Source organism: Furipterus horrens, unplaced genomic scaffold (assembly GCF_987537825.1).
Source record: "Furipterus horrens unplaced genomic scaffold, mFurHor1.1.pri manual_scaffold_3, whole genome shotgun sequence".
Lineage (NCBI taxonomy): Eukaryota > Metazoa > Chordata > Mammalia > Chiroptera > Furipteridae > Furipterus > Furipterus horrens.
Window position 1 is genome coordinate 168898336 of NW_028327173.1, and position 22130 is coordinate 168920465.

The 22130-nt window shown below is 36.1% G+C and overlaps 1 protein-coding gene across 2 annotated transcripts in view; it reads left to right on the forward strand.

Annotated features, from left to right (window-relative positions):
• The window catches only part of ZWILCH (zwilch kinetochore protein), a 38941-nt gene that overhangs the window by 13762 nt on the left and 3049 nt on the right, over window positions 1–22130 (forward strand). For both annotated transcript variants that reach the window (XM_090270806.1, XM_090270807.1), the window contains 13 exons: window positions 2448–2647; window positions 3178–3248; window positions 3571–3726; window positions 5161–5232; window positions 9664–9757; window positions 10257–10306; window positions 10924–11029; window positions 12176–12255; window positions 14039–14195; window positions 14702–14730; window positions 17101–17237; window positions 18345–18440; window positions 19623–19735. In XM_090270806.1, the coding sequence (XP_090126932.1) occupies window positions 2448–2647; window positions 3178–3248; window positions 3571–3726; window positions 5161–5232; window positions 9664–9757; window positions 10257–10306; window positions 10924–11029; window positions 12176–12255; window positions 14039–14195; window positions 14702–14730; window positions 17101–17237; window positions 18345–18440; window positions 19623–19735 (1361 nt within the window). The remainder of the gene's footprint in view (window positions 1–2447; window positions 2648–3177; window positions 3249–3570; window positions 3727–5160; window positions 5233–9663; window positions 9758–10256; window positions 10307–10923; window positions 11030–12175; window positions 12256–14038; window positions 14196–14701; window positions 14731–17100; window positions 17238–18344; window positions 18441–19622; window positions 19736–22130) is intronic.

Sequence of the window (22130 nt, forward strand, 5' to 3'; positions counted from 1 at the left end):
TCATTGTCTCTCTTATTCCTTCTTTTTTTCCTCCTCCTTCTCAGCCACTCCATTTATATAATATATACATGTCTTTTTAAACATTTTTTTAAAGTATATTTATTGATTATTGTTACAGTAGTCCCAATTTTTTTTTCCCTTTGCTCCCCTCTGCCCAGTACCCCCTTCCCTCCAACAATCCCACCCACCTTAGTTCATGTCCTTGGGTCGTACATATAAGTTCTTTGGCTTCACCCTTTCCTATATTATTCTTCACTTCCCACTGTCTGTTTTGTACCAACCAATTATGCTTCTTAATCCCTGCACCATTTCCCCATTTCTCCCTCTTTTCCCTATCAGCTCATAGCTCTCCAGTTGATCTCCATACCTTTGATTCCGTTCCTGTTCTGGTTTGCTTAGTTGGATTTTGTTTTTATTTTTTAGATTTAATTGTTGATAATTGTGAGTTTGTTGTCATTTTAATGTTCATAGTTTTGATCTTTTTTTTAAAAAGTCCCTTTAACATTTCATATAATAAGGACTTTGTGATGATGAACTCCTTTAGCTTTACCTTGTCTGGGAAGCACTTCATCTGCCCTTCCATTCTAAATGATAGCTTCGCTGGATAGAGTAATCTTAGTTGTAGGTCCTTGCTTTTCATCACTTTGAATACTTCTTGCCAGTTCCTTTTTGCCTGGAAAGTTTCTTTTGAGAAATCAGCTGATAGTCTTATAGGCACCCCTTTGTAGGTAACTGCTTTTCTCTTGCTGCTTTTAAGATTCTCTCTATCTTGAACCTTTGGCATTTTAATAATGATGTGTCTTAGTGTGTTTCTCTTTGGGTCTAGCTTGTTTAGGACTCTCTGTGCTTCCTGGACTTGTATGTCTATTTTCTTTGCCAAATTTGGGAAGTTTTCCTTCATTATTTTTTCACATAAGCTTTCAATTTCTAGCTCTTCCTCTTTTCCTTATGGCACCCCTATGATTCAGATGCTGGTATGTTTAAAGTTGTCCCAGAGGTTCCTAAGCCTCTCCTCAATTTTTTCAATTCTTGTTTCCTCATTCTGTTCTGGTTGACTGTTTTTTTCTTCCTTATGTTCCAAATCATTGATTTGAACCCTGGTTTCCTTCTCTTCACCATTGGTTTTGTGTGGATTTTCCTTCATTTCATTTAGCATAACCTTCACTTCTTCCATTATGCATTTGCGATACTGAACGATATCAAGCCTGTGAGCATCTTTTTCACCAGTGTTTTGAACTGTACATCTGTTAGGTTGGCTATCTCCTCGTTGCTTAGTTCTCCCTCTGGAACCTTGATCCGTTCCCTCTTTTGGGCCATACTTCTCTGTTTCCTCGTTTTGACAGGCTCCTGTGTTTGTTTGCCTCTGTGTCTTAGGTAGAACTGTTACACTTTCCATATGGGACTGGTGCTCTCTAGCTGTTGCCCTGGCCGTCACTTCCAGAGTGGTGGGTCTGCAGACGTTCTAGTACTGTGGAGGTCTTTTAAACAAGCGGACTCTGCTGAGAGACCGTCAGTTTCTTCTTCTTCCCCAGCTCCCACTGGCTTTCCCAATCAGAAGCAATGAGGCTTTATTTTCCCTAGTGCTGGGACCATGAGCTGCGTGGTCTGGTCTGGTCTGGGGCTGGGAGCACTCCCAGGTGTCCCTTCCTATTTTATAAAACATGTGACTGCACTTTCCACTGGCCTGCCGCTGCCACCACACCACATCCTCTCCACCCCTCCTACCTGTCTGGATGAGTATTTCTTCTTTATATCTTTGTTGGACTTCCATGTAGCTCGATTTTCTGAAACTTATGGTCTTCTCTAGTTTTGAGGTAGTTGTGTTCCTTCTTAGTTGTGGAGGGAGACACAGCGTTTCTGTCTAGACCTCCATCTTGGCCGGAAGTTTCTAATATGTACATCTCACATATACAATTTTTTTAGTATGTTGGAGGTACTGTACTTCTTTACACATAAATGCTTCACTATGTATTTCCTAAGAACAAGTATATTCTCTTATATAACCATAAACCAGTGATCAAAATCTGGATATTTAACATTGTTACAGTACTCTTATTTAATTTACTTTAATTTCCTTAAAGTGTCCCGCTGACTAATAACTTGGAGCATCTTTCCATGTGCTTATTGGCTCCTACTTTCTTTTTCCCCTGGTGTTACTGAGATACAGTGACATATTCTGCTTCTTTCCTTAGCTTAATCTCACACCCTACTGCCACCCTTACTACATTGAACTCCCTGCCTGTAGCTTCAAACCTGTCACTCTGTCACTTTCTGGTATATGAATCTAGATCTGCCTTGTGTTCCTCTGTCTCATTTCTTCATTGGGTATAATATTTATGTGCACTTTGCTACTTAATTTTCAGATTTTTGTTTCTGAGAGACCCTTCATGGTATCTTTGGAAAAGAAAATTCCTTACTGATTGGCAGTCTCTACTCTTGTTTTCAAGGCAGTTAATTGGACTTTACACCATGGCTCACAATCCTAATATGACCCATTTGAAGATTCATCGGCCAGTTACTGCCCTTCCTCCCCTTTGGGTAAGGTGTGACAGTTCAGATCCTGAAGGGACCTGTTGGCTAGGAGCTGAGCTTATCACAGCAAATAACAGCATTACAGGAATTGTCTTATACGTGGTCAGTTGTAAAGGTGAGAGCTCACTCTTAGTACTTTTATGGGTGTGTGTGTGTTTATTTATTTATTTGATAGTTATTGTTTTGTGGATTTTCCTGAAAGTTGATATCATTAAGAGGGAAATGCACACAATGGAGCTTTTGTTTGCCACCATGAATCTACTCTAGGGCATAACGTGCAGCGTGTAGACCATATTCCAGAAACATCGGAAACAAATCTCCAAAAGTCTGGACAGGAATTTATGGCTGTTTTGTTTGGGTTTCATTTGATTTGTATGGGTGTATTTTTGGAAATTTTCATTAGAGGATAAAAAATTGAATATAATGACAGTGTAATTCTAATCTCATAGTAGGCATACAGTTATATTTTTGGTGGTATATTGACCTTTGTTTTACTTTTATTCTTTTATAAACATTTCTTTCATCTGTGATTTAAGATTTAATTTCAACTATTATCAGTGTTCATTGTGGTACCCTCAGAATTGGAATTTTCTAGTGCTAAGATGTAATTTTGAATTGTACCTTTAAATATCTTTCATGTCCCAGCTGATAAAAATTATTCTATAAATCTTGAAGAGTTAAAAAGTTCACATAAGAAAAGACATCACTTGTCTACTGTAAGTATTTCTCTTTTCATTACTTTATTCAAACTGTTATTGACCTACCTTATAGTTTAAAGGTTTTTTTACTCTAATATGACTACATATTTTTCTGTACTATCAAAATATTTGTATTTATTTTCATATAAGCTTATGACTAAAATTAAAATATGTCTTCTTGTCTTTTAGCTAATCTTTGTAATTAAAAATAGTTGTCTTATATTTCCATTTGGAATGAAAGTATGGCACTTCTTTTGGGAAAAGAATCAAAGTAGTTTTGAAATGGTCCTTTGGTCATGTTGAAAGCATAGCTGCTGATGTGCTAGGTGTACCTTTCCAGGTTACAGCCAGGGGCTTTGCCCAGTATGAGCTTCTGAAGTCCGCTGCCTTGGATGATACAGTCCCTGCATCACAAACTACGATCACTTTGGATATTTCCTGGAGTCCTGTGGATGAGATTCTTCAAATCCCTCCACTCTCTTCAGCTGCAACTCTGGTAGGCGTGAGCCCTGTTTTCTGTTGTTTACTTAGTGTAGGTTTACTTTTAACTTGCTTGTTGCTGGTACTGCGTGTTTCCAGCCCCAGCCCCAGCCCTAGCCCTTCTCTGACAGCTTGCCCCTGAAGTATCCAGAGAAGCCAGTGGAGGTTTTACCAGGAGATTTGATCTATCAGTTGCCCACAGCACTGCTATTATATAACTTAAGAATTTTCCAGGGTTAATAAAATCCCTTGAATTGGGACTCAAGTGAAATTATCAAAATGACTTATCTCTGGTATTCTTTTTATTATTTTTTTCAGTTTTTCAGTTACAGCCAACATCCAATATTATATTAGGTTCAGGTGTACAGCATAGTGGTTAGACATTTATAAAACCTACCAAGTGATTTTCCTGGTAAGTCTAGTACCCACCTGGCATCATACACAGTTATAACAATATTATTTACTGTGTTCCCTATGCTGTACATCATCTCTGCTAGTCTTAAAAGAGTGCCTGTGTTGGCAATACATCAAGAATTATTACACTGTTAAGCCTTTTCACACTGTAACATTTCTAGAAATCTGCCTTAGTAAGTTAATCACAATTGCTAACAAAAAATATATATATAAAGCTATTCACAGTGATATAGCTGTGTTTCCAAAATATTAAAAACAAAACATGAATGTTCAGTAGAGAAATAACTAAAATGGATCTCTATGATGAAATATTATACATTCTTTAGAGTCATTATTTAAAGTGTCTTTAATAATAATAGGAAATGCTTATTATTAAGCAAAAGCTGAAAGTACAAAATTGGATGTATAGTAGAATCTCAACTATGTTTTTAAAAAATGTGTACACAGCAGCCTGAATAGTGTTAATAGTGATTCCCGCAGAATGGTGAGGTTATGGAGAATCATATTCTTAATGCTTTCTTTTCCTTCAGTAGGCATTTACATACAACAGAATTTAATTCTTTTCTTTTTCACTTCCCTCTTTTATAAATAATATCTCCAGGTAGGACAGTACATTGTTGGTTTAGTTAGAAGAAATCTAATGAACATAATTATTAGGGAGGTTTTATTTTTGGCATGTGATAATGCTAAGTTTATCATTGAGTCTTGAGCTATATTTATATTTCTCATATTTGTCCTTTGGAAATTCAGTGGGAGAGAGCAGGAGTGCATGTAAGGAGAGCAGCTGTTCATGCAGGTACAATTGTGGTATAGAAACGGGATGTGATGTCCTAAATTTAAGTCTCCAGATTGGGATGCGCAGGATCTGTGGTATCTCTGAGTGAGATGTTCTAAATGAAGTTTTCCCTACTTTTTCAATTCATTAATGCTTTATGAAATATATTTTTTAATGTGTGGGTAGTTTGAAATGCAAGTAACTATGACCCTTGTTCTGAGAAGATATTACCAGTGAAAACTGCCTTTGGGAACTTTTTAGAATATTAAAGTGGAATCAGGAGATCCCAGAAGTCCTTTGAGTCATCTTCACAGAGAACTGAAATTTCTCCTTGTGAGTATCCTTCTGGAATTTGTAACTTGCATTAAATTTCATGTTTTCATAAAAATGTTTGCTAATATCATTGTTATTTAGTTTTGCATTCTCCAAAATTTGTTCCAAATGGTATGTATAAATTAGATACTCTTGGCAATTTGGGCAGTTTAATTTTGCTAATGTGGTAGTTGTCCTTACATTTAAAGGTTGCATTAGTTAGATAATTAATAGCTACAGTTCTGCATTTTTTACTAGTGTTTGCTTTTATTTAAATGATGGAATCCCCTCTTCCCAGGTGGGTTAGCTGCTAGTTTAATTCAAATGCATATATAATCTGCTTGTAAATAACTTGAGATTATTTATATATATATATATATATATATATATTTTTTTTAATCTTTACCCAAGATATGTTTATTGATTTTTAGAGAGAGAGAAAGAAAGAGAAACATCAATGTGAGAGAGAAACATCGATAGACTTCCTCCCGTATGTGCCCCAACCAGGGATTAAACCCACAGCCTTTAGTGTACAGGACAGTGCTCCAACCAACTGAGCCACCGGGCCAGGGCAATAACTTGGGTTTTGATTGATATTAAAGATTAATGAGTATGTGTTTCAAGAATTTTATGTTTCAGTCATTTTAGCTCTACTCTATAAATTGAATCTCCAGGAGATGCCTCATTTTAATGCAGTAGAAATTCCAAGGTCTTCCTGGCATACAAAGTCAGTTATAGCTAATCTCTGTCCTACTTCTTCCTTTAAAAAAAACCGCTTTATTGAGATACAAGTTACATCCCCTAAAATTCACTTGGTCAATGGTTTTAATATATTTACAGAGATGTATAACTATGACCATCTTTAATTTTAGACCATTTTCATCACCTCCAAAAGAAATCCCATACCCATTAGCAGTTACCTCTCACCCCCATGAACCCCTGGCAACTATTAATGTGGTTTCTGGAGTACTTTGTTCCTTTTTATTGTTGAATAGCTTCCACTGTATAGATATATCACATTTTGTTTATTCATTTATCAGCTGATGAACATCTCATTTGTTTCTACTTTTTGCTGAGTAATGTTGCCATGAACAGTCATGTATATGTTTTTGTGTGACATCTTTTCGCGTGTCTTGGGTGGAGTTCCTATGTCATATGGTAACTAACCTTCTGGGGAACTGCCAACCTGTAACTGTTTTCCTAAGTGGCTGCACCACTTACATTCCTTCTAGGAGAGCATAAGGGCTCGATTTCTCCATATCCTTGCCAACACTCGATATTATCTACTTTTGTTTTTGTTTATAATCATCTTAGTGGGGAGGAAGTGGTATCTTGTTATGTGGCATTGCCCTGTTGGCTAATGACTTTCAGTATCCTTTCATGTTCTTGTTGGTGCCTGCTTATTTCTTTAGCTTAATCTAACATCCTACTTCCACTCCCACTGAACACTACCCCCAACCCTTGCCATATTGAGCTCCCTGCTTGTAGTAGCTCCAATCCTATCACATTTTGTCGCTTTCTGGTGTGTGTATCTTGATCCAACTGGGTGTGCCCTTCTCCCACCTCTTTCTGGGTGAGCTCTCTATGGCATCTTTTGCTTAGGATGATCTCATTGTCCCCTAGAATGGCCTGTGGTGCCTTGCTTTGTGCTGCTATAGAACTCCCAACACCTCTTGTCAGAGTGTGTGTCAGTCACAATAATTTGTTTACTTATCTGTCTTCCTTACTAGACTTCAGTGCCAGGTACCTTGTTGTGCCTTCAGCATCTAGTGTAGTACCAAGCATTCGAAATAGTTTTCCTTCCTATTATTATTTCCCTGTTTGTGCAAAACTTGCTACTTTTTCTACCTTTCTCACTTTTCTTCTTGAAAGCTCCTCTTCCAGGACCGTTAGTGTGGACTGCATCATATTTCTACCCTCATGTCTCTGCCCTTCTCTCTCCACCCGGGTGAGACTCGTACATTCAGTGATTCGACTAATGCCTTTGTGAGGGAACTCCAGATCCCTTCTTTAAGCTGATAGTTCCCGTCTTCCCTACTCCCACCAAATTATTTCCAGCTTGAGTAGAGGGCTATTGCCTCAAACTCAGTATGTCCAAATTGAAACATGAAATCTTCTCCAGACTGGATCTCCAGACTAGGAACCCCTGTATGGTCCCACCATTCCTTCAATTTCCCTTATATATGGACCCTTGAGCAACTTGGGCTCAGGGGCACACACTCTTCCACCCCCAGCATGGTTGGCAGTTCATACATAACTTTTTACTTCCCTAAAATTTAACTACTAATAGTCTTCTGTTGACTGGAAGCCTTACCTATAACATAAATTGTTGCTTAACACATTTTATATATTATATATATTATACTATAGTCTCACAATAAGTAAGCTAGAGAAAAGGAAATTTTTAGAAAATTATAAGGAAAAGAATATACATTTGCTGTATTTATGGGAAAAAAATCTGCATATTAAGTTCAAACCCATGTTGTTATTGCGTCAACTGTATTTTACTTCAGTAAGAACCAATTATGCCACCACCACTTACTACTGCAGCTGGAAACTGCCACTGTACTGTGTGCCAAACACGTGGTGCTAGATGGTTTCGTTATTTTGCCTGAGGCATCAGCAACTGGTAAGTGAAAGAGCTGGTTCAAAACTCATTCAGATACATGTCTGTCCATCTGACTTGGAAGTCCACGCTTTGTTATTATCTCTCATAAATTCACAGAATCTTAGATATACATAGGGACATAGTCTCTTCAAGTCCAGTCTTCTGTATTTTTATAAAAGGGTACAATGTTTTTCTTTTATTCCACATACAGTTTTATACCTCTATATCTCTTCCCCTCTCTCTTCCTGGAATATACTATTCTTCCTTTGAAGTTTCACTCACTGTGCCCATCTTAGTTAAAACCTCTTATCACCTTCCTCCTGGGCCACTCTGATGATCACTTACTGTTTCTCAACAGGGATACTTTTGGTGTTTGGGCAACACCATGCTTGGTGGTTTGGGTCCTTTGCACACATTGCAAAATGTTTAGCATCTTTGGCCTCTATCAAATTAAATGCTTAGAATGCTCCTGTACCCCCAGATACCATGACACCAAAAATAATCTGCATATTTTTCCAAATGCCCTTTGGAAGTAGAGGATGGGATCACTTTTGTTGAGAAATATTATACCTCTCTTTTCCTTTGACTCCATCCTGGGCATTTCTGATGGAGGATCTTAACTACTTGATCATGTCATTTTCTTGACATTATATAACAGGGCTGTTGTCTTCCACATGAAATAAAAAAATATTTTTTTAAGTTTTCAGGTCACTGTTCCTGTGTAACCCCTTTTCTTGGTAATCTTCTAGTGTTCCTTAGGTGTTTTCTCCACCTGTGTTGCAATCATCCCACTCCCTTTATCTCGTTCCGTGCTCCTTCCCTGCTCTGTAGCTGATGGTTCTCACATCTGGGGTTGAGCTGAGGTTTCACATTGTTCCCCTGGTTATGCCAGCATATTTTGACCTCCTTTCCATAGTATTTCAGTTTAAATATTGTATGTATGGACATGTACATTTATATTATTTTTATGTAAACTTCCAGTTCATTTTACATTTGTTGTTCCCAGTTATTTCATCTGTATTATTGGTCCTTCTTAACCAAAATTACAAGCATCTTCAGGCCAGGCTCATCAGTCTTGAATTCTGTAGCATCTATGCACATGGCATCATAGTTTAGAATACCATCTTTTTTTTAAAGTGAGTTTTATTGATTGTGCTGTTACAGTTGTCCCAACTTCTTTTCCCTTTGCTCCCTTTCATCCACTAACTCCCTTCCCTCCAGCAATCCCGTCCCCCTTAGTTCATGTCCGCAGGTCATGCATATAGGTTCTTTGGCTTCACCCTTTCCTATATTATTCTTAACTTCCTGCTGTCTATTTTGTACCTATCAATTATGCTTCTTAATCCCTGCACCATTTCCCCTTCTTCCTCTTCCACTTCCCAGCTGATACCCTCCAAATGATTTCCATACCTATGATTCTGTTCCTATTCTGGTTGTTTGCTTAGTTTGTTTTTGTTTTTATATTTTAGATTCAATTGTTGATAGTTGTTTGTTGTCATTTAGAATACCATCTGTAGATGTACATCCTGGTGCTGTCAGTTATTAATTTTTTGTCCTTAAGCAAGTTACCTTAGGCTCTCTTTAGCTCTAATAACATGAAGGTAAATAGTAATATCTGCCTCATAGAGTTTTTGTGAGGATTAAATAACATACTACAGGGTCGGGTTTAGCTCAAGTGGTTACTTCGTCATAGCAGACACTAAATAACACACTAGATCTGAAACACTTAGAACAGTTCCTGGCATGTGATTAAACACTCAAGAAATACTAATATTATTAAATATATCCTACTGATTGAATTGCTTTCTGCTAACAAGCTTTTGGGTTTTTTAAATCTCCCATAGGTTTTGGCTGATGGTTTGAGGACTGGTGTAACTGAATGGCCTGCGCCTTTGGAAGCAAAATCCGCTGTTGAACTTGTGCAGGAATTTCTGAATGGTGTTTGTTTTCCTAAATCATGCTTCTACAATGTTTATTTTTCTCAATGGGGAGTTTATACTTGCTATGTTTAAATATAAGTTGTCTTTTTAGGCTTGATTTTTTTTTGGTTGGCATATATAAACTATGTATGACGTCTATCATTCTGAATTACTAATGGTAACAGCCTAAGTAATTTTAACAATAAGATTTAATTTAAAATTTATATACCACAACCATATTTGAGACTGTAGGAGAAGAGGGATGGAACAGTAACCTTCGAGCACCTACCACATATGCAGCATCATGCGTCAGGGGCTTTCACTGTACCTCAGTTCTCCCTCACAGCCCTACCTAATGGGTATCTACTATGACTTGCATTGGAGACTTAAGTAATTTGCTAAAATCTCGTTATACTTTTACTGCCCTCATTTACCACTTGAAAATAGGATTAGGATGGAAATAATTTTGAAAGCAGAAAATGAAAATCCAGAATTAATAAGCTTTTGCCACTTTCTAGACTTAAATAAGCTGGATGGATTTGGTGATTCAATTAAAAAAGACACAGAGGTAAGTGATTGTTAGCATTTAGAAATGTGCACTGAAATAGCTTTTAAAATGTGTTTGTATAGTTATCTTTCACACTGTACCCCTCTTGTCAAATGGATCTGGTACAGCAGAGGCAATGTTTTGAGGGTAGTCATTTCTTGGTCTTTAATGGCAGCACTGGTGATTCTTTTTCTTAAGGGCTGATAAATAATTTTAAGTAGGACCAATGCATTTGTATTATTAACTGCTCAACTGGAGAGAAGAAGAAATGAATATGTTAAAATACTGTAACATGGTATTACTTTAGTATATTAATATAAGACAGCATGTTAATGTGCCAGAGGTGGTATTATTAAATTAAGCTAATTATGTTGTCATTTGATGTATAGGAAAATGGAAACAACTGTAATTTAGTTAAATGTTTTTACGTGAAGATAAGTTGATGCTTGTTTTTAGGCATTACAAACAATTTTAGGGGCCCAGTTCTTCATTGTCTATTGATTTGTGGCTCCTCATTAGTGAATGAAGTTGTAGAAAATTTATTCACATCTTTCTCAGAGCAGCATTTGAAAGCTTATTGGCCTTAAACTATTTCACTTAAAAAAAGTTAAACTGAGTATTCTCTCACACTTTTTCAGACAGTGAAGCATGACAGCGCTGCGTTTGATCGCTCCATCGAGTGTCTTTTCACAGTACGGTGTGATCTCGATTTTGCTGAGCAGCTATGGTGCAAAATGAGTAGTAGTAGGTGTCCATCATGATTGTAAAATAAAATATTTTCTATTTACGTCTTAGGTTTACTTTTATTTCAAGCTATAAGAGAATGTTTATATTCACAAAGTCACAGAGGTAAAAGTGGGCCAGCTGTAGAAAGAATGGGCTCAGGGAACAAGCTACAGAGTCAAAATTGGGGCCCTTGGAGCTTAGGAGAGAGAAAGATGAGGTAACTGCCTCCGGGGAAGGGGAGGGGAAAGGCATGGGCACACTCCTGGGAGGGAGAGTGCACCAAGGTTTACTTTTAATTAAATCTTGGAAATAATACAGTGTGTACTACTAGTTTTGTGTGCAAGTCTAGTTCCTATTTTACAAACTTATAATGCACTGGCACATTCTACTCAAGAATTGTGTTAATAATGTAAGGCAGTTGGTAGAATTTGTTTTTTTCTTCTTCCTCAAGTATAAGACTTAGGTAGTTTTTAAGTTGTGTTTATATGAACCAAACCATACACATTAATGCGTTATAATTATTAGAGAAAGGAAAAGATACTCCTCAATATTTTACTAAGTGTGTTATTTTGTGGCAATAAGTTTTAACTTCTTTCTTTAGAAATGCATTGTCTTTTCTTTTTGCCATTTTCTTTCCCTTCCCCTTTCACACAGTACAGATACTTATCTTCTTCAGTTGTGTAGCCTTAAGATTAATGACATACAGGATTCCCTCACTTATCGCAGGAATTACGTTCTAGACGCCCCCCCCCCCCCTTCCTGCTATAGGTGAAAATCCACGAAGTAGGAACCTTACATTTATTTTAGTATTTATATATATTTTAAGGCTTTATAAACCCTTCCCACACACTTATAAACTGTTCCCAGTCCCTTATTAACCTTTCCAACTCCCTTATTAATCTTTTCCACACTTTTATAAATGCTACTTATGTTCTTAAACATATTCTACACTCTTAAACCTATGTAACTTTAACAACATACGTATACAGTACCACAAAATCCCGCGATATAGCGAAAATCCGCAATAAATAATTAATATAATATTTTTAAAAATCCTGCAATACAGTGAGACCGTGATAAGTGAACCACAATATAGAGAGGGACTACTGTATTTGATCTGCAGAAATACCATGACAATAATGTTAGACTGACTTGTTTTTCAAGGTGTGATTTCATATCAAGACTTGGTGAAGTGTTTCACATTGATCTACCAGAGTCTACAGCATGGTGATATACAGCCATGGGTAGGTTTAGTAGTATGTGTTGAATGTTTTCTCAGCTGTATAGCGTGATCGTTAAGGCCACAGGCTCTGGAGCATACTGCCTGACGCTGAATTCCAGTTCTGTGACTGACTAACTTACTAGCTGTGTAAACTTGGGCAAATTCTTTTATTGCTCTGTGTGCCCATTTCCTCAACTGTAAAGCAGTGATAGGAATAATACCTACATCGTAGTGTTGTTTTAGGATTAAATAATTCAATTTATCTAAAGTTCTTGGCACCCAGCTAATAAGAAGTGCCCAGTATTTGTAAGCTACTAATGTTGTCATTGTTACTATTGTTATTAATGGTAATTCTCATATACTACTGATAAAGGTACAATTTGGGACATTATCTAAAAAGCAGTTTTCATAATGATCCTGAATATGTGTCATGTCCTTTGAATCAATAATTTTTTTGTTAAGATCCATCCTAAGCTCATACACAGAAATGTGTATCAAGATTTTAAGTATCAGAATAGTCATTAGAGCTTCATTTAGGGTAGCAAAAAGTTGTGAATAACTTAAATTTCCTCTATTAGTAAAATGACTTAAGTAAATTATAATTTAACAACATAATGGCACATGAAATAGTTGCTAAAAATGATGGGGACAGTCCTGGCTGTGTGGGTCAGTTGGTTAAAATGTCTTCCCAATATGTGAAGGTTTAATAGAAATTATCTTAAACAATGTGACGGCTAATTCATAGCTATAAAATTTGAAACTTTCATAGTGTGAACAAAGATACACTCCAGAGCAAAGACATGCAAACTCTGGCCCTAACTGGGCATTAGTGATTCTGGGCATTAGTGATTCTAGGCATTGTTGTTTTGGCCATTGAATTTTTTCTTGAGAGTTTCTTTGTGAAATGTTTACACTTATATTCCTGCCATGTACAATGAGTGCAAACAAAGTGAAAGTAGTTTAAAAAAAGAAAATGTGGCCTTGGCTGGATAGCTCAATTGGTTAGAGCATTGTCCTGAGGCAAAGGTTTCAGGTTTGGTCCCCAGTGAGGGCACATACAAGAAGCAACCAATGAATGTATAAATAAGTGGAACAGCAACTTGATGCCTTTCTCTCTCTCTCTCTCTCTCTCTCTCTCTCTCTCTCTCTCTCTCTCTCTCGTTCTCTCTCTCCCTCCCTCTCTCTTCCTCTCTTTCTCTAAAATCAAAGATAAATACAATGCAAAAGATTGTAATGAAAATTGCAAATCATAGAGGATAGTGAGATAATATTAAATATTTTAGGTATATTTAAAATTGTTTAACATTTGGAACATATGTTGGATCTGTAAGTTCACAGCTCTTTTTAATTTGTAAATGATCAAGTTAGTGTATTGGATATTGTAGCCAATGAGAAGTTTCCTATGACACATACATGGACAGTTGAGGGAGAATTTTCTGCAGCAGCAGATTTTCAGTGTAGTTGAAGATGTTTGATTTGGGCAAAGATGCTCAGTAGCACTTAGCCAGGAAAAGAGAATTCCTAGTTTTAGAGTTTCAGTGGACCAACTCTGTCTTCTTTTTGGTGGAACTGCATCTGGGGTGATAAGTTTAAACCCTTCTTAATTGCTTTGGACTTGAGCAAATGAAGTAGGAATGGCACTAGAGAAACTATGTTTGTAACTTCGGGGCTTTTATTCAAACAATTTGTGGTGTCAGGGGACTAAAGATGCAAGCTTATAATTTTTAGCTTGTAGTTAATGCAGTTTGCTTCTCTTTTGCTTATTGGGTTTACTTATGACTTTATAAAATTTTCTTGATTTCTAGCTCCATAGTGGAAGTAGCAGTTTACTAAGTAAGCTCATTCATCAGTCTTACCATGGAACCATGGACACAATTTCTCTCAGTGGGAGTCTTCCAGTTCAGATGCTTTTGGAAATTGGTTTGGATAAACTAAAGAAAGATTATATCAGTTTTTTCATAGGTAAGTTCCTTTCCCAGCTCAAAAACATTAAAAAGTACATCACAGTTGTCAGCCCATAGGTATTCTCAGATTTTATCTTTCTACTTGTCCCTGCTCATTCATAGTCCTGGTTTGCCCTTGGTTCACTGTGAGGCAAACACTTAAATTCTCTGGGCCTTCAGTTTCTCCCTCAATAAAGGTATTAAATTAAAGATTCTTATAGTGTTTGTTTTAGTTCAAACATTTTGAGATTCTATGAAGATAATGTAGTAAATAAAAACCGTTTTATGAGATGCTATTTTACTACCCAATACTTGGTTGTTTTTATTAGGGCAAGCTGCAGTCATTTTTAGGATAAGTATCAGTATATCTTTATAGTGTAATGAGGCAGAAAATTTGACTACTTTGAGAAACTATTTAGCTTGAGCATCTTTTTCACATATGAACTGTGAACAATTTTATTTAGGTTCTTTAACATGCAATAGATAATACCTAAAGCTTATTTGCATATGCTTTTTTCATAATAGGTCAGGAACTTGCATCTCTGAATCATTTGGTGAGTTTATTTTTTAAATCAAAACTTAGTTTTTCTTTTAGTAATTCACTCTATATATAATTATTAAGTACCTAATTTGTGCCCCTCTGTCCTAGGTTGTTAGAAACAGATAAAGGAGACAATCATTGTCCTTAATTACTGCTGTCTAGTAACTAGACAGACACGAAAGCCCATTTACTATCATTTATCATTCTCTATAAATTTGTGGTACTGACATATCCTGCTCAAGCCAATCTCTCACAACTCTCATTTATCTAAAATGGTTAGGGAATGCCTTTCTTTGATGGGCCCTATAAAGGAATTTTTGCTTTATATTCTCTTGACCCATTTCTGTTATACACAAATTTCAAAGAGTTTATGATGTTGATTCAAACGAGACTTGTGTGATAAATGGAGACTTGACTTGGGGTTGTGAACATAGAATACAAAATATAGATGATGTATTATAGAATTATACTCCTGAAACCTATGTAATTTTATTAACTAATATCACCCCAATAAATTAAATAAACAAAAGACAGACTTCTGGGTTTCAGGGTCATGATTACAAGCTTTTGTATTTTTTTAGTGTCTTTATTTAGAAAGTTTAAGAGATTAAACAGCATCTGTACTGACCCCTGACATTTGATGGAAGATGCTTTTAGAAAATGAATCTGTAGTAGTAACTTGTTTGTCATTTGTCTCATAAAAATACAAGATTGAAAAGCCCTAGTTATGTCTATTGTGCAAAGTGAGACTCAACTGAATTCTTTTGAGGTTTAATTTTTGCTCTTCAAATTTTAAACATTTTATGTTTCTTTTTAGTGGAAACATGCTCTATATATACACACATATATGTGTTTTATATATATAACATATATTTTATTTGTGCGTGTATGTATATATACATATAACATATATATATGTTAATGGGGGCCCAGAGGGGAATGGTTTGATTTTTTTTTTTAATTTAGGAAAGTAGTAAGATTTTTGAAAGTTAGGGTGTAGTTGCCCTATACAGTATTCTTACTCATCACCCAAATATGAATACTCTAACTTTTATAAATTCCCTTCTAGTCATTTCATATGCCTGTATTTTTTAAAAATATGGTTTGACACCAAATTTCTGACATAATAGTCCTTAAACTTGAGAATCTCCTAGAAGGCTTATTAAAATGCTAATTCCTAGGCCTCGGTGACTCGGTAGGTCTAGGGCTCAGTAATATGTCTTTTTAAACAAGCCATCTCCTACTCTAAATAACTGATGTTTTCCCCTACTGTGGTAGTTTTCTATTACTGCATAACAAATTACTATAAATTTTAGCTGAGTCCTCTCTGCTCAGGGTTTCACAAGGCTGAAATCAAGGTCAGCCTGCTGCATTTTCATCAGGAGGCTAACTAGGAAAAGATCCATTTCCAAGTTCCTTCATTTGTTGTTGATAGAATTCTTTTCCTTGTGGCCTTTTGACAAAGGTCTCCATTTTCTTGCTAGCTGGCAGCCCTGGATCTGTCTTAGGTCCTACAGGACTTTTAGTGGGTCCTTGCCATGTGGTGCTCTCCACAACATTACAGGCAGTTTGTTTCTTTAGAGCCAATGGGAGAGCATCTCTCATGCTTCACTTTTTAAAGGGCTCACCGGATTAGGTCATAGTAATATAATCTGTTTTTTGATTGATTCAAAGTTTATCAGTCAGTAACCTATTCACAGGAGTGACATCCCATCATATTCAGAAGTTCTGGCTTCACTCAAGGGGAAGGGATTTTACAAGAGGTGCACTCCAGAGGGTGGAAATCTTGGGGACCATTGTAGAATTCCACCTACCATATTTACCATGGCCTATTTCCTTAGGATGGGTTCTCAGAAACAGGATTAGAAGGTCTGAACATTTTATGATGCTTGGCATACATAGCCAAATTTCTTTTATAAGGGGTTGTACTAATTTACCAGTAATATATGTGAGTGGAATCTTATCAATAAACTTGCTTAATTTCTTGGTACTTCAGTTTTGCTACCTATTTTTAGAGGTGGACACTTCCATCAACCTAGCAAGAGTATTAAAGTTAAGAATCATCTTGTGGATTTGCCATTTATTCTATCTGGAGAGGTTAGTGGGTAGCATAGTCACCCACTTGGGCCACCTTTGTGAAGCACTTCTGTGATTTGCCTTTACCAGAGAATATGTAGAATGGTTTGCTTAGAACATTCTCAGTGAAGACTTTACTTACGGACTAGAGAAATGGTATTAAAAGGTGGTAAATTCTATCTAGCTGCCTCCTGTTTTTTTCCCCCTATGAATGAAGCATCCAAACTTAGGTTTAGCATAGCCATATTCTTTCTAAAGATTCTTCTTAATTAACTCCCTAATTTGCTTATACTGTTTTTCACTCTAGGAATACTTCATTTCTGCATCAGTAGATATACAAGAACAAGTTTATCATGTCCAAAAACTCCACCATATTCTAGAAATTATAGTCAGTTGCCAGCTTTTCATTAAACCTCAACATGAGCTCCTCTTTTCTTTAACACAGTAAGTATTTCTCTGTTGTGTTTACTTATGTAACAGAATTCTCTTCTGAAATAGTTACAGCGAAAACATGTGCCTATTTTATTATCAGTTAGGATAGAATCTGTACACCCTGTCTTCACAGAGACAGAATGGTTCTGAGTTACTATTATAGGAGGAAAGGCTTTGAATTCAGAAGGAATTAGTTTAACATTTGGCTCTAGCACTTCCTAATTTCCAGAATAAGTTTCCCTTCCCTGCATTTTGTTTTCTTTTCTCATATATAAAAGTGATCTAATAACCTTATGTGTTTGTTGTCAGGATTAAATGATGTAATATATGTAAAGTACCTTATATAAGTTCCTTAATAAATATTAGTTTCTTTACTTAGGCCAAACTAATTGCCATTCATTTATATGGTAACTAAATGGAATTAAATATTACCAGACCTCTGCCAACAGTGTTGCTGTAATTTGAGAGATCTGCCAATCAGTTTGACTAAAATTAATTTGGAATAACTCTCATCCATGGATTGCTGGTGTCTTACGTGTGTTGGAAGTCTCAAACTGGAAATAAGTGAACCATCCAAGGGCAGGACTGGGTTTCTTTTTCCCTGTGAAAGGAAATATACCTCTGCCTTTTCCAAAATTAGAATTTGCCTCAGTTGTAAAGGGAAAAGTACCACGAAGTTATTTTTTTCCCATTAATGATAAGTAGTATAAATAAGTTAACTCTTTTAATCCCCCAGATTCTGAAAACTGTGGAAGCTGTATCTTCCTCTTTTGCCTCTTGGCTTTTCTTCTTTACGATAGCTCTCTCTCCTCATGGAAGCCTTTATTTGGGCTCAGTTAAAGTGTATTTTATATGTGTATTACTAATTTTTAAAAAGCAGATGATAGTTTCTTCAGTGAAAAAGAAATAACCAATACTTTCTTGGGAGTAGAAGTATTGTGTGTTTGTTTTTTACTTTTGTATCCCTGAAATTATTCTATTGTTGATGCTGTGGTTAGGGGTAGTCAATAAAATGTTTCCTGTATGAGTTTTAGACTACTGCAAAGCCTGTATCTCCAAGTGGCATCTTTTTTTAAAAGAGGTTCCTTTTTTCTCTTTTTTTTTCTTTTACTTTTATAGGTCCTGCATAAAATATTATAAACAAAATCCTCTTGATGAGCAACACATTTTTCAACTGCCAGTCAGACCAACTGCTGTAAAAAACTTGTATCAAAGGTATGCAGTTTAATAATTCAATTACACTTTAAATCCGGTCATGATTCTAAGCAGTTTCAGTATCTGTCCCTGGGGACCTCTTCTTGACACAGAGCTGCTTCTTCTCTGACACCTGAGTCATCTTACCCCCTCTCTGGCCATAGTCTGATAGAGTTCTCCCTCTGCCTTCTCCCAGATATTTTGTTTACTCTTTGGGCCTTAGTTCTTTCATTTTTCTCTCAATTTGTAATTCCCTTGCCAAATAGGTCGGATTGCATAACCATAAAGGAAATGACAGATTAGAGAAAGTGTGGTCAGGATAATGACAACAAAGTCAAAGGGATGGGAGTGGAAGAGAGAAGATTTTGGGATTGGGAAGTACCGTGAGGCTCAGATGACAGGTTGGCCATCCACATGGGCATCGAGTTTGCCTCCAATGATGGTCTCCCCTCAGTATCTAATACACTTGAACTTTCTCTCATACTAAAGTCACTCTATTTATACCCTCCCTCTACTTAGTTCCCTTTTATTGAAACCCCAGCATGCCCGTGAACCTGCTGTGGCAGAGGTCATTAGTGGCTTTCTAATCACCACATCCAGTGGACGCTTCTCAGTAAAACAGTGTTTTTTAGCTCCTGGTCTAATTAGAGGGCACACCAATTCTTCCTTCACTAAGCACTTATAAGGTGGTTTGGCATTTAACACAATTGCTTTCTTGAACCTACCCCCTTTCTTCTGTTTCTGTGACATAGAATTCTGTCTTAATTTTAATTCTACTTCCTTGGTCCACTTCCATAACTGAAAATAGTTCTCTGTCAAGTTCTTCTTCTTCTGCCTGCTTTTTATATGTGAGTTTTCACCATAACTATTCTCTGCCCTCTTCTTACTTTCTGTCTTCCCTGGGTGATTACATTCATACTCAAGGCTTCAGTTCCTCTGGGCTAATGATAATTCATAGCCTACACCTCCAGCTTCTCCTGCAGTTCTGACCCATATTTCTAAACGCCTGTTAGATGGGAATCCCCAACTTCACTGTCTTGCAGGTAGGCAGTACAAACTCAAAACTCTAAATTTAGAATTGTGACCTGTTCGTCTCTTCTTCCTTAGTGCTTATCACATAAGGACATCACTAAATGACTTTAGGAGGACGAAAGGAAGGAAATAACTAATTTTATTTTCCCTCGATGCTTTTTATTTCCTTAGTGAGAAGCCACAGAAATGGAGAGTGGAAATAAATAGTGGTCAAAAAAAGGTGAAAACAGTTTGGCAACAGAGTGACAGTCTACCTGTAGACCATCTGAATTGCCACAAACCTGGTAAATATAGTTTGTAATCTATTTAGATAAATCAAAAATGAAAATAAAATTTTACTGGTAGAGATCATTATTATAGCTCTTGTACCCAATTTAAAATAATTTTCCTAATCTCTACGTGTAAAACATATTTATTCTGAAAAAAATCATGAAAGAGTGCTTTTTCTCATTATCCTAGATAGAGTGGTTTTATTTTTGTTGTTTGTTTTTTAAGATTTTATTTACTTATTTTTAGAGAGAGGGGAAGGGAGGGAGAGAGGGAGAGAAAGATCAATGTGTGATTGCCTCTCACATGCCTCCAACTGGGGACCCGGCCAGCAACCCAGGCATGTGCACTGACTGGGAATCAAACCGGCCACCCTTTGGTTCATAAGGCTGGCACTCAATTCACTGAGCCACACCATCCAGGGCTAGAGAAGCCTTTATTAAAAAAGTGATATCAGGCAATAGGGACATAGAAATAAAAATAGGCTAAAAGATTGAAATGCCATACTTCACATTTTTGTGCACTTTTTAAAATAGTGGTATTTCTGCCCAAATGTCTTCTCTGTCTCTTGAATAAAGGTTGAGATTTCTGGTAGTCTATCAAAGATAGTTTACATTAGTCAAAGAATGTCTTTTAGCCCATGATGTAATTATCTAGCCCACCAAGTCTTCCTCCTTCAATAAACACCTATAAAACTGTTTTCTTCACACATGTGTTTTGGATGGTGCTGTCATCTTTTACTTGTATTGGTCTTAAATGGCTGCATTCAAATATTGCAAGGGTTATCCTAAATTAAATCTGATGATTGTAAGACAAAATCCAAGAAAATTTCAAAACCCTATAGTTAACTACTGTTGAGAATACAAATAATCCTATTTAAGTGATTGATACCTTGCAAAATTATTTCCAGAAAATGTTTATTCTTCTCCCTAAAATACATTTTAATGCAATTATAATGGAAACTTCTCTATTCATATGGCTGAACTGTACAAGTCCTAAAGAAACTGAAAGATTTTTCTTGAAAATCAGTTAAAATCATACTGTCTTTTCTAAGTGTGATATAAAACATGGAAACTATATAAAATTAACTATATAAAAATAAAAAAATTTTTGCATGGCTAGATCAAAACAACAGACAAATGATAAACTAGCAAAACAAATTTGCAGCTCAAGTTCAGAAAAGGGGCTACATTCTCTAGTAAAGAAATGTTCAGACCAATAAGAAGAATATTAATAATTCAATAGAAAAATGATCAAGTAATATGAACAGTACCAGAAATGAAATTCAAATGTCATTTTAAAAATAAAAGGTGCTCAACTTTACATATAATCTGAAAAATGTGAATTTATGTTATATATCATGTTACTATCTTTCGCCTGTCAGTTTAGCACAGATCACAAAGTTTGGTGTCACAGTGCAGGCAAGGACATGGGGGAATAGGCAGTCAACCTCACACATTGCTGTTTCGACTATAAAGTTGTACAGCTTCTGTGGAGGGCGATGTCTACCAGAATTTTACAAGAATACATTTTTGGCCCAGCAGTTTCTTTAACGGGAATTTATTTCACACATATAACCACATGTGCCAAAAGACCTATAAAAAAGGGTATTAATTACAATATTGTTTACAGTAGCAAAATACCAGAGAAAACATGGAAACTGGGACATAGAAAAAGTTCTGGAAGGGTACAACTGAATTCCTGAGGTATGGAATGGTGAGGGTAGGCGTGGTTCTCAGCTTTGGCTAAACGTTAGAATCATGTGAGGAGTTTTTAAAGTTCTTGTACCCCGACCAAGTAAATCATAGAGCCTGGAAATCAGTAATATTTAAAGTTCTCCAGGTGATTCCATTGTGCAACTTAAGGTTGAGAACCACCAATTTAAACATTTTATTTTATCTACATATGTTATTTCAGGTGTTTTTTTTAAGATATGTATTACTTTTTTGATTAAAAAAAGTTTTAATGATATGAACATATGTGATGTATTTTTGAAAAATGCTGTTTTAAAATTTTATTACATAAAGATTAAACCCGTTAGGAAATTCGTGCAAGACTAAACACCTTTTTCCAATGATGCTAAGTGAAGTGTACTGAACATATCTTTACCAACCAATGAATGCATAAATAAACTGATGTTTCTTTCTCTCCTTCCCTTCCTCCTTTCCTTCCTCTCTGTTTCTAAAATCAATAATAATTACAAAAAAGAAGAAATACACTCAAACTCCATTTTGGCTTGGGTATTATAACCTCTTCTACCCATCATGTGTTCTGTTGTGTTTGTCTAGAAACTATTCAATAACCTTTGGCCCAAAACAAGACCCATTGTTGAAGGAGGACCTCTATATTCAAACAAAGCCCTGATTATAAATTTTAAAGTCCAATAATTATTTTTTGGCCAAAGGTCATATG